Source organism: Balaenoptera acutorostrata, chromosome 8 (assembly GCF_949987535.1).
Source record: "Balaenoptera acutorostrata chromosome 8, mBalAcu1.1, whole genome shotgun sequence".
NCBI classification, from domain to species: domain Eukaryota; kingdom Metazoa; phylum Chordata; class Mammalia; order Artiodactyla; family Balaenopteridae; genus Balaenoptera; species Balaenoptera acutorostrata.
In genome coordinates, this window is record NC_080071.1 from 17285901 (window position 1) to 17301821 (window position 15921).

Here is a 15921-nt window from a genome sequence, read left to right on the forward strand (position 1 = left end):
GGAAGATAACGTGGAGTCTGGAACGTTATGGACGTTAATGGAACAGATTCATGCATATTTAAGTCTAAATTACCTACATATGAATTAACTGCTTTGCTAAAAATAAAATATTTCTTATTCTAGGTTGGCATTCTCCTGATAACCTATCTGTTTCTAGGCCACTTCTTTTCATGGGTTATTGAATGAGCAGAGGATATAGAAGCTAAAGGGTACTCTAAGAATGAGGTGCAAGTATAAATAACAAATATATAAGTAAGGGAGATGAATTTTAGCCTTGGTGTACGTATATAAAAATTAGAAAAATATATCTTCTTTGGGGGAAATTATTTTAAAATAAATGGGAAACTGAGTTTAAAAATTATGTTTTTGAACATTTTTATTTCATGCAGAAAAAGCAGAGCTTAGAATAGTTGGTAAAATGACCCAAATTCTGATCATTAATTATAAATGTCAGAATACCACCTTGTGTTTATATAGCACCTGTTTCTTAGTAGGTGAGAGAACAATGACCCAGGATTTTTGTTTTTATTTATTTTTGTTTTGTGTTTGACTTTTATTTTGTTACATTAATCAATACATGTTATACAACTGTGTATTTGCAAAGATGCTGGTCTCATCTGTATTTTACCAATTTGAGAATATATATAGAAAGATAAATGAATTCTACTGGCTTAGAGATGACTAGTTTTCTCCAACATTGGTTGTTAGAGCTGCTGTTTTTATTTTTGCACCATCAGGTTTTTCCATGTTTTTTTTTTTTCTTGTCAGTAATCATTTTTCTTCTTCTTTTTAAATTTTTAATCAACTAGTAATAAGGCAGAGAAGAAAAATAGTCTCAGTATTTTCATTGGACTTTTTTTCTACACAAATAAAACTCCTGAGTATCACTAATTACAAAGTAGCCTCTCTAATTGACTAGTTCTGCTTTTGAGACTCTGCAATTGCTGCGGTAACAATTTGCCACCAACTTGGAACTCTTGGTTTTGTTTTGCTGTGGAGGACAGCTTACTAAACCATATTTTTCAGTGTTTTCAGGCTCGTTTACAAAGCCAGTGTCTTTCCGGGAACTCTGAAAGTAAGGATTTTGTCTTCAATCTACCGATTCATTGGACAGACCAGTGTTGCAGAGTCTGTTTTGTTTATTAAATTTGCTTTGCAAAGAGTCTCTTAAGATATATTGGCTTCTTCCAAACCCCATTCAACCAGCAGCAAGCCTCCCTCCACCCTGATTTTTTTAACCCAGCTTTTATTTTACCAGCATTATCATATAAACTTGAATATTTGCTTATCGTGATCCTTATAAGTAACATATATGAAAAATGAATAGAAAAGAAAGATAAGTTTATTTTCATGGTTTGCTAATTGTTAATAATCACATTTAATTTTTTTTAGCATGCAAGCAGTTTGTTGAATTAAGCTTTACAGTGATTTATACTGATACTGAGTGCCACTGCCATATGAAAGTTTTAGTAAACTACACGTTTGTCTAATACAGATTTTTTAAAGTGCATTTTGATTTAAAGAAATTCAGTTGAGCACAAATTTTCACTAATTTTACAATTCATAAAATAAATAGAGAAATAACTTTAATGCAGTTTATTACTAGTAGTTCGAAAGCCACAAGTTAACAGCATCTGCCTTTATTTTTATTATGTGAGCTGTTGTGTACATAACATTATTCAATATGATAACATCTTCACTATTCTATTGTAGTTTCTATCTATCTGTTACTTTTCAAAGGTCCTGGAAAAATAAATTATTATGTTTGCTTTGTAATAATGCAATAAATCTGTTTTTAAATTATGATCAACCTTTTTTAGCTTTAACAAACTCTGTAAGAATTGCCTACTTATTTGCTTTGGGAGGAAAAAACATCTGGCGTATAGTGCATTATCATTTAGTGATTTATGTCAAGCAGTAGCACATATACACTTAGTTCCACAGTTTGTGTTAACAGCCATTGTTGGACCAGGCATTTCTCCAAAGCTCATGAGTTAGGGACTGGTAATTATAGTAAGTCGTGTATTATAAATAATGCATGTATGTTCCACATGAGCTATGTGGGATTTCGGCCCATTTGCTAGAACATAGCTGCATAATGATTTGTTTGGATTTTGTTGCAGATGATTGATAGTGCAGAATGTTGGCAATGATGTAAATTACTGTTGGGCTGCCTTGCAAATTTCAGTACAAGTGGTGATTTCTTCTCTTTTTCTGTGTGCTTGTCTAGTCTCGGCAGACACCTGAGGGTGAGTTCCTTCCCCTTGATCAACTTGAACTGGATGTAGGTTTTAGTACAGGGGCAGATCAACTTTTTCTTGTTTCCCCCCTCACGATTTGCCACGTGATTGATGCCAAAAGCCCCTTTTATGACCTATCCCAGCGAAGCATGCAAAGTGAACAGTTCGAGATTGTCGTCATCCTAGAAGGCATTGTGGAAACAACTGGTGAGTAAAAACATAGATATGTCATGAAGTTTCTTTATTCCATAATAACATTATATTATATGAACAATACCTATCATGGTTTGGGCTAAATGTCTCAGCTCGCAATAATGAAAGTAATGACTTGTCTGTTATTTCTTTGTAACATTAAGTTGATACTGCTTTGAAAATGAAGATTTACTGTTGTGATGATTGCATTTGTAATGTTAACTCAGAAATACTTACTGCAAAAAAAAAAAAAAAAAGAAAAGGAAACTGAGATGACTCCTAGAAATGATTATGATGTTCTAGTTTAACTGCAGACTTGGATTTCCTATAATCATATATTTTTTAAAAGATTTAAGGTTAAAATAAATTCAGGGTAATTAGTGAGCAGCCTGAACTCAGCATGCATATTCTTGCCTTAGGGATGGTGATTCGGGTGTCATTGATAGAGCTTTGATATGCTACTATATGCAACCTCAGTGGAAAATTCCCTGTGTGTGTGTGTGTGCACGCACGCGGGCGCGAGCCACACTAAAGTAGCATTTTAATTTCAAAGTGGGTCAGTAGATTTCCCCAGCTGAACCTTGACCATAAATTTTTTGAAAAGAAATTTTCTTGTTTTTCGGCTTTGGTATAGCTATGTGCAGTATGTTACTTCTTAGGATGTGATATAGCGTTGCTATGCTGCAATACCCACAGTTTGCTACTCTCTGAGGAGAATAAGGTTGGCAAAGGAAAGAAACAATAAATCAGAGTATATTATTTGGGGCCTAAGCATTGCCAGTTGGTTTGGAACCTGCTGGATGCTTGAGACTAATAATGGAATATTTACATAATTATATCTATCTATCTTGAGTTTTACCCTTGCTACAAGTAGTGAGAAAGCAGGAAATACTTTAGCTTTTAATTTTTTTCTACCAATATCATTCTAATAATCTTAAAGTGCTAGTTATTATGTAAAAACTATAGCGTTGAAAGTAACATCGGCAATAGCATAGATACATTCAAGCCTTATATCAAGGTGGGAGACGTTACATAATGAAAGAATCTCCCACCTTGATATAAAGCTTTGTCCAAGGAGCAGGGGGAGGCAAGCCATTGTAATCTTATCCATCTGTTACGTAACACCGATTTGAAATTTGGGCAAGATACTTAATCTCCGTAAACTTTTTTTCCCATCTCTCTAAAAGGAGAATGATATAATAACCACCTTGAAGCTACCTGTTGTATTACTATTATTTTATTATCATTAGTGCTTCACTTTAAAATTTAAGGATTTTGAAGACAGTGAGTAAAGACTTAATTCATCAATCTATATCTGGGATTTGATTTCTGTGGACAATTTCATGGTTTAAATTCTCCAGTTTTTTAACTTAAAATTGAATTGATGTCATAGTATATTTCTAAAATATCATATATTGATAAATAATGAAGCCAATTTATAAAGGCTTCTAGTTCAAGAAATCTTTACATTTAAATTTTAGTTTTTATTTGTCTCGTTTATTGAAGTAATAATATATTGTTAGAGCTTAAACAGCAGATGTTTTTATTGATTTATTTTTATAGCATATGGTTCTATCTTTGACACAGCTGCTTATAGTTTATTAATTGCTTATTATTATTCTAATCACTGCCACGAGTGAAGTTTCTGTTTCACTTGACAGTCTTAGAAATCTTTCACTAGTTCTATCTATCAATCTATCTATCTATCTATCCATCCATCCAACCATTTTTCCTACTTATCTCTGGTTAGTGTGTATTTCTTAAGAATGAGAAAATTTTTCTATAAAATCACAGTGCAATTAAGAAAAAATCAGGATATTAAACAATGATACAGTGCTATTATTTAGCTCATAGTCTACCTTCACATTTTATCAGTTGTCCTAGTAGTTTCTATCACAGCGCTTTTTTCCTGGTTCAACGTCAATTTAAGGATTATGCCCTCATTTGTTTACTTGTCTTCTCAGTAATTTCCATCTTAGCCCTTTTTTCCTGGTTCAACATCAATTTAAGGATTATGCCCTCATTTGTTTACTTGTCTTCTCAGTCTCATGATGAAATAGTTCCTCAGCCTTACTTTGTGTTCTTGACCTTGATGTACTTGAACAGTACAGGCCAGGTATTTTGTAGAATGTCTCTCAATTTGGATTTGTCTGAGGCTTCCTTATTCATTATTTATTTTTTTGATTTTTGACTTCTACATAGGCATCTTAAGGGAATATTGAATCAGGTTGTTTTTAAAATACACCTATGTATTCTTGACTTAACTGATGTGTCTTCATCAGATTTCAGAGGATCGTGGTTAGTAAATGATATTCTACATAAAGTCATTTGGAGTTCGTAACATTATTCATTAGGACTGTAGATTTCATTTTACCATTTTCTGCCCTCTCCCCCCCCCTTTTTTTTTTAAATTATGAACTGGCAGAGACTATTTTCCACAGAAAATGTGAAAACTTGACTGGAGACTGAATTTCTTATTTAGAGATTGCCTTTTATGGAGAAAAGATTAAAACTTGCTTCCTCTTAACCTCTTAACTAAGCCTGTTTTCTAGATTTAATATAACAAGAATAACAGCAAAAACATTACTCATAATTTTTAGAATTTATTTTGTGGAAAATTTATCTGACATTTTGTTTGTGTATATGCCCTAACTGATTAAATCACACATTTTTCAAACTCTGAAAAATCTGTCTATATTTTCTGACCTCCCTGAGTCTGGTAAAAATAACATAAACATTCTTATGTCCATAGGATCATTTAAAGTTATACTGAGATTTATTTAGATTCATTTTTTAGGATGTTTCCTCCTTTATCTTCCCATTCACAATACTTTCTCATAATATTTATTGCTTGGAATAAGACAAATATGATCTTTTGTGATGTTTTGAGACATCAATAATACCATTTTAGCTCCAGTGTTTTTTGTTATACAGGCTTGTGACTAAATGTTTACTCAACAATGTAACTTTCCATCATCATATTTAACATTAAAACACCAAGTTTTTTAAAATCATTCATTCATTCACTAGACAAGTAACTGAATGTACGCTGTGTGCCTGGAAATATTTGAAATACTGGCAATATAGTAGTGACCAAGACAGGCAGAATCCCTTTCCTTATGAAAGTTATATTCTAACTGGAGGAGGAAAACTGCGAAACAAAAGAAAAAAATAAATAAGCAAGGTATTATCACATAATAATGTGTCAGGAATAAAAACCAAAACAAAGCAAGGTTATGGAACAAAGAGTGCATCCCAGGCTTAGGTTGACGGTTAGGAAAGGTCTCTCTGAGAAGGTGACACCTAAGCGGAGACCTGCCTGTCGAGAAGGACCTCCTGGGCCTGTCTGGAGGGAGAACACAGCAGAGGCTGAGAAACAGCTGGTACAAGGGTCCTGAGTCGGGAACCAGCCTGATTGATTCCAGGAACTAAAAGAAGGCAGTGGTGGTTGGAGCATAGTGAACAATGTGGAGAGTGGGGTGAGGAGAAGTTCGAGAGGTCGGGGGTGGGGTGTGGGTGCACCTCTGCACTACAGATGATTGCATCGCATCAACAGCGAGTGCTGGGATTCGATTCAAAAGCAAAGCCTGCATTTACATGCTAGAGTAATAATTTAGTAATCTCAAACTCTATATATATAACAAAATAAAACACACATTTTTTCCCCTAGTGGATTGCATGTAGTTTATTTAAAACCCAGTGACCCCAATGCCTAGGGAACGCGTAAAACTTTAGACTGTTACCACTTTTTCGTATTAACAGTACTACCCACACGGTCCCCAGCCCCCAAGACAGGCACATAATTGCTCACTTTGCTGCGGTCCTCTGATGAGAATCTTCTGATCTCATTTAGTTTTTGCTTCTTCCCTTCCTGTAGTCTCAGCGGGAGTGATAGTGGTGGTGAGGAGGGGGATGAAAAATTAGAAGCTTTCTCATTTCCTTGAAAGTTTCAGCTTCCAGCTCAGGACTCGCAATAATTACTTTCCCCACTTCCTTGGCAATACTCCTCAGTGATCAGGTTCAGGGATTGTTGCCTTCTTTGCTTCAAATGAGTTGGACTTTCACTTCCAACAAGGAACACAGCATTTGCCTCTTCATGAATAACCTTTGCTTCTTGGCTCACGTAGCAAATTTCTAAACATAGGTTACCTCTAACTGTTGCTCTCTTTGCTGATTCTCCCAGGGGGGAGAGCACTGCTAGAGGCAAACAGCATTGCAGATTTGGCTCATTAGAACTCGATGCTTTCAAACTTCAATCTGCTCTCTGCTGCTATTTGGCAGTCTTCTTAATTGTCTTTTCTGCACTCCCAGGCTCTCTCCCCATGGGATCTATTTTAGACCTTTTCTCTCCTTCCATGCCCCCAGTCCCAGCTGTCCTATCCCTTCCTAGGCCTACTACTCTCCACCTAGGTTATCGAAAAGAATGCGACACTTCAATTTGTATACATTTTTTTTTACTCTCTTTATCCTTTTCTCATGGTTGTCTCCCCTTTTTCTTTCCTGGTGTCTGTGAGGAAAATGTCTTTATTCTTCTCCAAAAGCACCTGCTTTATCGTCATGTTTATTACCTGTGACTCAAGCGCCAAGACTTACTATACCTAATACCTAAAATCCCTTTGACTCTCTTTGTTCTCAAACATGTCCAGGTCTTTCTTCATGAAAAACGTAATCCGGTTATTTATTCCTTTATACTCAAGGTTCTTTCTGGGATTCAGAGACACCACATTCTACCTCTCCCTCTTTTTCTGTTTCTTCTAATTTTTATTTTCCAGGTGTTCCTTATACCCTGCATGGCTCCCTCTTATAAATTTTTCCTGGATCTCTGCCCTTGACTTCTTCCCTCTTGAATCTAGACACTCGATTTTTAAAAATGAACCCACAAAGTATGCACAAGTCCATTATTTCTTTTATCTCCAGCTATGAAATCTCTCACCTGCTGTGGCTTTATATATGCCATCAATTTCCAGGACATTTGTCCACTCGGATGTCACTATTTTAATTCAGAGTCAACTTGTCTAAATACCAAGTAATCATCTTACCCTCAAATTACATCCTCGTCTGGAAAGTTTGTCCCTATTAATCATGGCTCTTTTGTCGAAGACCTCCTCCCCTTTTCTTTCTTTTTTACATCCAATTAAGTTGTTCATTCCACAATATCTGTTGAGCACCTATTACAGGCTAAACAGTATTCTAGACCCTGGGGACACATTAGTTAACAAGACACAATTCCTTTTCTTGTGGGTATTTATAATCATATATGGAAATCAGACAGCAAAATGAGGAAGTGCCTCATTTAGAGTTAGAAAATAAGTGCTATGGAAAAAAAGTAAAGCAAGGCAAGAGGGTTTGGGAGTGTAGGGAAGTCAGGGTAGGCTGCAATGAGAAGGTGACATTTAAGCCCAAGCAAAGTATCCTGAGTAAAACGAATCCCTTTGCTTTGAAGGGGATTTCAAGTAGAGGTTCAGCAGTTGTAAATGCTCCAAGGGAGCAGGTACCTGGCTTCTGCTCTCTGTTAGTGGTGTCTCTGTAATTCAACTCTTCCTCTGAAAGTTCACATGATAGTACTTCTAGATCACAGTAGTTGTCTCGGGAATGGATTTAGTACCTGCTTACATGCAGATTGTGCACTACTGAATGTTCGCCTGGTGAATATGCTTACAACACTACTATCATGATATACCTGTGCTCAAAAATCCCTGATGACTGCCAGTCAAAATGCATGTGTTCCTTCCTGAGACAGTTAGGCTGCCCTGCTTACTGTAATGTCCATACACTGGGGCTCACTGTTGATTCCCATGTCTGCGATAATACCATTTTCACCACCTAGGATAGCATTTCTGTCTTCTCTTACATGGCATAAGAACTGCCATATTTGTTCAGTCTTCCCTGGGCACTTTAGTCCATGTGCTTTCCTTTAATCACTTATTTAAAATACTGTTTTTTACTATGAAGGGGCTATTAAATACATGCTCATTATAGAAAAAATTTTAAAAATACAAATATGCAAAATAAAAACCTTACTCTTATTTTCAGCTACTATACCATTAATATATTGGTCATGAACCTTTCAGGTGTCTGTATTCAGATATATTGTTATATTATGCTACATGTACTGTTTTATAACTTGCTTTATTGTATAATATGTTTTTAACCTCTTTCATGTCAAATTACAGTTCTACACCATTCATCTTAATGGCTTTATTGTAGGCCAATTATGTATCTATCTTAATTTTTATTACCTATCTCTTGTCTGGAATTTTTAGGCATTTCCTTTTTAATGAGATGCTCTATAGTCCATAGTTTAAATTTATTTACCACCAACTTTACTATTTTATATAAATTCTTAAAGATGGAATTCCTAGGTAAAGGGACGTATACATCTGTTGGTTTTTAATATCTATTTCAGGGTTGCTATACAGAAAGTTGGTACCAATTTACAACTGGCTATGAAGGTGCCTATTTCCTCATACCCTTGCCAACAATGGATATTATAATTGGTTTCATTTTTGTCTATTTGACATTATTTTATTCTTTTTGATTACTAGCAAGGTTGAAATTATGGTATCTATTGGCTATGAATTTTATTTCATGAATTCTCAGTCACTATTGCTCATTTTGCTTCCAATTTATTACTTGCATAAATTGCTTGTAAAATTAGCACATTACTTTGAAAAACCCTGTCCCTAGTAGTCTGTCTACTATTATTAAAATAATTTCTTTATATATACATGTATAATTTTTTCACATTCATTTCTTATGTGCTTTATTACATCTCCAGATAAACTGTAAACTGCCAAGATTGACTGAGGACTGTTTTGAGGCTGTATTTTTTTTTAATGTATATCATAGGTTGCAGAAAGTAGTAGATATCAGTAAACACTTCTGATCTGTTTGTTGTTATTTTAAACTGATTTTAATAGAGTTGCTCTCTTTTTATAAGCTTGCTTTCTGAGTCATAAATTGTTTTCTTATAGGAAATTGATCAACAAATGCTTGTTGATTATCCGTATTATAGTAGGTGTAAGATAGTACAAAGATGATTAAGGAGGAAGCCCACAGTCCAAAGGGAGAAAGAAGTTGAGCTAAACTGAGTGTTAGCAATATGTGCTCAAACAGATGTTATGTCACACTACAGTATAGGCCTAGAGTAGTGGTCCCGGATGGATTTGTTCTTAAGGAGTCTGAAAAAGCCCCCCGCCCCCCCGGCAGAGGACACAGCATGAGGTGAGACAGGAAGGTGAAGGAGGTCATACAGAGGGTAAGGAGAGCTGGGTGTTCTGGCCCAAGGGACAGCAAATGAGAATTCACTTTGTTAGAGGAGTCAAATCATTTGGTATGGTCTGAGTAGAGGACAGGCGGAGGGGAATTGGCTGGAGATGAGCCTATCCATGAGGCATGGTTTGAACCTAATCCTACAAGCGATAAAGCCCTTGAAGGACTTGAAGCAGGAGAATGCCATGATCGTATTTGTAAGATTCAAAGATCCCTCTGGCTGCAGGTGGAGGACGGATTGAGTGGGGCTGAGACCAGAGACAGACCAGGTGTTAGCTGTTACAGTAGGCCAGACCAGAGATAATTGGGTCCTGCATGAAATTGTCTGACTCAGGCAACTATGTGACTGTTGAAAGTAATGAAAAAGGCCTCTGGTTCCAAAACAGTTACTTATAATTAAACAAGAATGGGAAAAAGTGCTCCAGGATCCTTCCCATTGAAATTCCGCAGGCTACTTAGAAGAGGCTGAGACACCCAGAGAAACAAAAAGATAAATTGAGAAAAATAAATAAAACAGCACGAACAAGCCGCTGACTCTTCTCCTGACTAGTGAAAAAACAGTTGGAAATTTCCTAATGAGTAAATCACAGAGCAGAAGCTCAGCTTGTGAATAATTGAGATGTGCCTACAATTTTCCTCTATGAATGATCCTACAATATTTAGCTTTATGAGTTGTAATTAGTCGTTATACTTTAATGATCCAGCGGAAGATAGTGATCGGCAAACCCCTAGTGTTACTGCAAATGAGCTAGCTCTCTCCTGACCATTGGAAATTTTCTTCATCCTTCCTTATTGCAGGTTCTGAATCATTAGTCTGTGAGCTCCTTGTATCTGTTGTAGTCAGGACCTAAATCAGGTATGTCTTGTTTACCTCTCTGGTTTCCCTATTCCTGCCCAGATTGCTATTACCTTTTAAAGTAATTGCTGGTGTTTCAGAAGACTTACCTTATCAAGTAAAAGTCCATGACCTGTGGATCGCTATATATTGGAAATCTCAAACTACCCTCCTCCAAGTAACATCTATGATTATATATATATTTTAATATTTATTATTTCTTAATTGTGGTGGTTTTCTCTTTTAGAGATATCTTTTCAATAATTTGAGTCAAAATAAAACTCAAATTTTTGAGAACCATAGAGTCTTTTTTAATATAAGGCAATTTTTTATGAACAATTCCTAAATAAAATCCTAGTTTATCGTTTTCTTTTGATAGGCTGTTATAGACGTTTTTCCAGGGACTTTAAAAAATTAATGCCTAAATATTGAGGCATGAAGTAGGATGACCAACTCTCTCCATTGGCCTGAAACTGAAAGGTTTTCTGGGGCATGAGGCTTTCATTGTTTAACCAGGAACTCTGAGCAAACTGGGACGGTTAGTCAACCAACTTAGCAGTCAGAAATGTTGGTTAGTCACCCAATTTATCAGTCAGGAATGTTAGTTAAGCCTTCTTAGATGTCTGCTTCAATGTATTGGAGAAGTTTGCTTCATTGGTAATGGATTAAGTCTTTTCAAACTTATGATTGGAGTTACTCTACTGTTTTCCACATTCCACATTCAATATTGAAGCCTCAAAAATACATAAAAAGAATATTTTCACATGTTATTTTCTCTATTATTTTCACTGCTATCTTGTATAGAATATTTAATTAATACAATCCTTAGCATTTTAGAATGAAGTTTCTCATTTGTTGTACTGGAGGGTGGTATGGGTAAATTACTGGGGATGAGGTGAGTTGGGGAGGGTTGACACTATATTTGTCACAATCTTGCCTATGGCAGATATGATAAAAGAAGTCAGCAAACCTTGTAGATAATCAAGCTAATTGTTAAATGTAAGCAAGGGGGATTGTAACTGGGGAAAGCAGTTTTGGTTAAGATGTGGCGTAGTCCAGTGACAAGGAACTTCATAGTTTAGACATTAACTAAGTAATTTTCAGAGATTTTCAAGGTAAAGTCCTGGTACTACCTGCATTGGAATCCCATGGGAAGCTTATGAAAATGCTGACTTTGGAGCCTTTGCCTAGACTTACAGTATTCAAATATCTGATGTTTGTGAACCAGGAAATTTGCATTTGTGATAGGCACCCAGGTGATTCTTATTAAGAACATTAAAGTTTGAGAACTACTCAATTTCAGCTAGTAAAGCCACTAATATTTATTGAATTAACTACTCAGCTAAAATATTTTGGACTAATTTAGCATATTGGCATGTGGTAAAAATGAAAGAGAACATAGCTCTTTAAATTTCTGAAGTCTTCAGAGATGAAGCTTTTTTTTTTTTTAGAATGTGTATATATTTATTATAAATAATTGGCTTATACAATTATGGAGGCTGGTGAGTCCAAAATCTGTAGTGTGGGCCAGCAGGCTTGATACACAGGAGAGCTGATAGTGCAGATAAAGTCCGAAAGCATTCTTCTGGAGAATTATCTGTTGTTCAGCAAGGACACTCTTTTCGTTCTATTGAGGCTTCAAATGAGTGGATGAAGCCCACCCACGTTATGGAGAGCAATCTGCTTTACCCCAAATTCACTGATTTAACTGTTAAAGAGATGAAGCTTTGTGTCGATTCAGACTGTGCTGATCAATGTAGCCAAATGCAAATTAATGTGGGTGGAAAACGGTGAAAATCAGGAGTATGAATTAAAATGCATTGCTATTCATCATCATAAGGAAGAACAAGATGTGATAGCTATTGTGGAACATTGTGTGAAGATGTAATATAAATACCAAACAAGGATGTTAGTGCCACTCACTGCTGGAGAGAATTCTGATCATTGAAATCACTACACATGGATTTGACCAGAACACTGCATGCAAGTATTTACCGTTTCATAGAGGGATTATCATTATGCTTACTGCAAAGTTCAAAAGGACAATTTTTTTCATAATTTTACACTAAGACTAATGCTGGCTATTAGTCATTAAAGCTAAACTATTTGAGGGCTTTGTTTTCTGGGGTAAATATTGTGGAGATTGCAGAGATTAAAGAGAAATATGCTTTTAATAGGAAATGGATAATGAGTGAGTAAGATTTGAGATACAGATAGAGTGAGTTTACCTTGACAAATAAGGATTCTAGACCCACTTTGCATTGCTTCACTTTGATTAGTTACTACTTTGTTCTAGGCGCTATTTGAAAAAGAGCTAAAATCAGTGACCCATTCAGCTCATAGAGGAGAGCTCGGAACCGCAATTCAAGTGGGAAGTCATGGCTGCCGTTGTTATTGTTGCAGTTGAAAATGAATGTTGAATAAAATAAAAATATATGAAGTTATTTTATAAACTGTGGCATTTTAATATTTATTAATGATGGTAACAAAGTGCCATTACAACATTGAGAAGCTCTCAGCATGGGGCAGGGGAGGAAGGAAGACGATTAATTCTTTGTTGTCCAAGGATGACTTACCTTTGTAACCTACATTGTGCTGGTTATAGGTGGGGTGTATTTGCTGAATGTCTTGTGCCAAATGTATACTCATGAGCCTGAAAGTAGCTCTAGTTATGATTATTCCTGCTGCCTAGTTCAAAGAAGAGTTTTGTCTAGACTATTTCAGAGGGATGATTAGATCTTAAAGGCTTTTGATGAAAGAGCATCTTAGTCTTCCTAAATTACTGTCAAGCAAACTTTTCGTACACCTGTAAATAATTTTTAATTTAATTTAGGCCTTTAATTTTATTTTGTTTAATTTTATTTTTATTTTAGATTTCTTGTCATTTAAGTTGGAAAATGTCCTGACGTTAGTTTTCAAAGCCCTATTTAGGCACATGTAGTACCAACTCTGTCGCATATCTCAACATTTAGATACAGGTAAAATCTGAGTCCATGAGAGGAAAACTTTCTTCCAAATATACATAATATGAGGGGATAACTTTGGGAAGTGAAGAGCGCAGGGTGCTTTGATGATTATAGAATGTTTCGACCTTAGGAACTGAGTGTATGTCTGTGTATAAGCTCCCAGCACTTTTTTTTTTTAGTACTTTTTCGGTGCTAAGGGTTTACTTTCTGACTCATGCTCCTGATTCAGCAGTTCCCCAGAAATGGCTCCAATCCTTCCGTATTTGGCAGCACTACTTAGAGAATACAGAGAGAAAATGATGTAGCCTCTTTGTATGTGTGTATTTATTCAGATTAGCATTATCGGTTCCAAAAATGTTTTAACATGTGTTATCTGTTTCTTTCTGGTTTTGCTTTGCACTACATTTCTCCCAGTGGCTTTTTTCAAATATGCTTCATTACCCTCCATTTTAATTTGTGTACATTAAATGCAAAGGTTTGTTAAGCTTATTTGGATTATTCTCTTCATTTAGTTAAGGTTTTCACATTTTATAGCCTGTAAATTACAAAATGGTAGCGACTCACCATAATCCCTTATCAAAATGTTTCGGAGTCTTAAGTTTTTAAGGCCAATTTGCTAAAATCGAGGACAGACTTTGGTCTTGAACTTTCAATGTCTCTCTTATGCAATACACTGATGGTCTATTGTTTTTTATTCAGTTATTTACTATTGTTTAAATTCAGTCTAACAAGCTGAATTTTGCTTATCTTTTAAATGTGTCTAAAACCTTACTAAAGAAGGGACCTAACCTTTACAGAGTGCCCTCCTATACTCCAGGTTCTACTAGACCAGTACTACAGATATCAGTTAAAATATTGTACCTTATTTGAACTGATCATTTAATCATATTTGCCCAATATGATGTCTTCCCTGGCTTGGATATGTTTGGTTAAATCTAATATGCTATTTTCAGCTTCAAAGAAACATATTTCTTCCTTTTCTTTACACTAGAAGCCATAATATTATCGGAACCAGAGAAAGTTGAGAGGAAGAAAAAAAAGGCACATTTATGATTTTTAAAACTTAGCTGTTACCTAATTGAATAATAGAATTGGAATGATAGTTTTATAAAGATAAAGTGCGCCTTAGTAATAATCTAGTTAATTTGGAAATGGAAACTCTGATTCAGTGAGGTAAAACAACTTGCCCATCTTTTCAGAACCAGTTGGTGGAAGAGTCTGGAATATATTTTTGCACTTTGACTCTTACTGTGGCATTCTTCTCATCACCAACAATGATTCACTTATCTAAATGCAATTCTTGCTTACATTCTTCAAAATAATTTATAATGATGGAGATTATAATTTTTTGAGACATGTCAAGGATTTTCTCCCTATTACTAGAGTTTAAATTTTAGATCAGATCAGCTAGTTGCCTAGCTGAGTAGAGGGGAAGGCCAGTCAAGAGATATATGCCTTATAAATAGGACTGGTCTTGAACATCATTGCAAAGTCCTTTTCTTGGGTAAATACAATACAACTGGTAGTTATTGAGATCATCATATTTTTCGATAACTATGTATTAAGCAACCTCTGTATTTCAAGCAAAGTTCCAGGCACTGGGTACACAGTGATGAATAAGAAAGTCTGAGGGCCCCAGCCAGCAAAACTCATGATCCAGTGAGAGATAACACTTACCCAGGCAGTGAGAGTAATGTAAACTGGGAAATATACCATGTTAGTGGGAGATGTGTAAAGGCCACAACCTATGCTTAGAAAGGATAAGGGAGTTAGCTAGGCCAAGAGGGGTGGAAAGAGTATTATTGGAAGAGTGAACAAAGTTGGAAGAGACCTCAAGTGTAACAGAAACAGAAAACTTGGCTTTGTTTAAGGTACTGAATGATATTCACATGGTTAGAGATAGAATATATGTAGGGTAATGGAGAAATAAAGGAGTTTCAGGAGATAGTAGTGGAAGAATAAAGGCTGGAAAATGTAGCACTTTTAGTCATTTATGTTTTTGCACTTAATTGCTACGAGTAATGAGGAGCCACAGATGGCTTTTAAGCAGAAGGATGACATGATCATAACTGCATTTTAAGGAAAAAAAATCACTCTGGCTGACCTTATAAAAAGTATTAAACAGGAAAAACTAGAGATGGGTTGATCAATTAGGGTGTTAGAGCAGTAATTCAGATGAAAAGTGATAATCTGTTGCTAGGGGAAGTTTGAAGAAGCATCCATTTTTGGCTAGGATATTGGAAAAGATTTGTTGAAAACTTGAAGTATGTAAAATTTCACGTTGCCCTTGATGAAATTTGATGCCTGAAGGTGAAGGAGAAGACACAAGATGAAGCAGCTGCAGACCTGGGGGTGCAGAATGCAGGGACTATATAGCAGAAGAGTTTCTAAATTCAGATTTGGACTAAAGAGTGAG

The 15921-nt window shown here is 35.6% G+C and overlaps 1 protein-coding gene across 3 annotated transcripts in view; it reads left to right on the forward strand.

Annotated features, from left to right (window-relative positions):
- The window catches only part of KCNJ3 (potassium inwardly rectifying channel subfamily J member 3), a 166611-nt gene that overhangs the window by 9359 nt on the left and 141331 nt on the right, over positions 1 to 15921 (forward strand). For 2 of the 3 annotated variants that reach the window (XM_007183091.2, XM_007183092.2), the window contains exon 2: positions 2231 to 2447. The exons of the other annotated variant lie outside the window; for it this stretch is intronic. In XM_007183091.2, coding sequence (XP_007183153.1) covers positions 2231 to 2447 — 217 coding nt within the window. The remainder of the gene's footprint in view (positions 1 to 2230; positions 2448 to 15921) is intronic. 3 annotated transcript variants of the gene reach the window in all.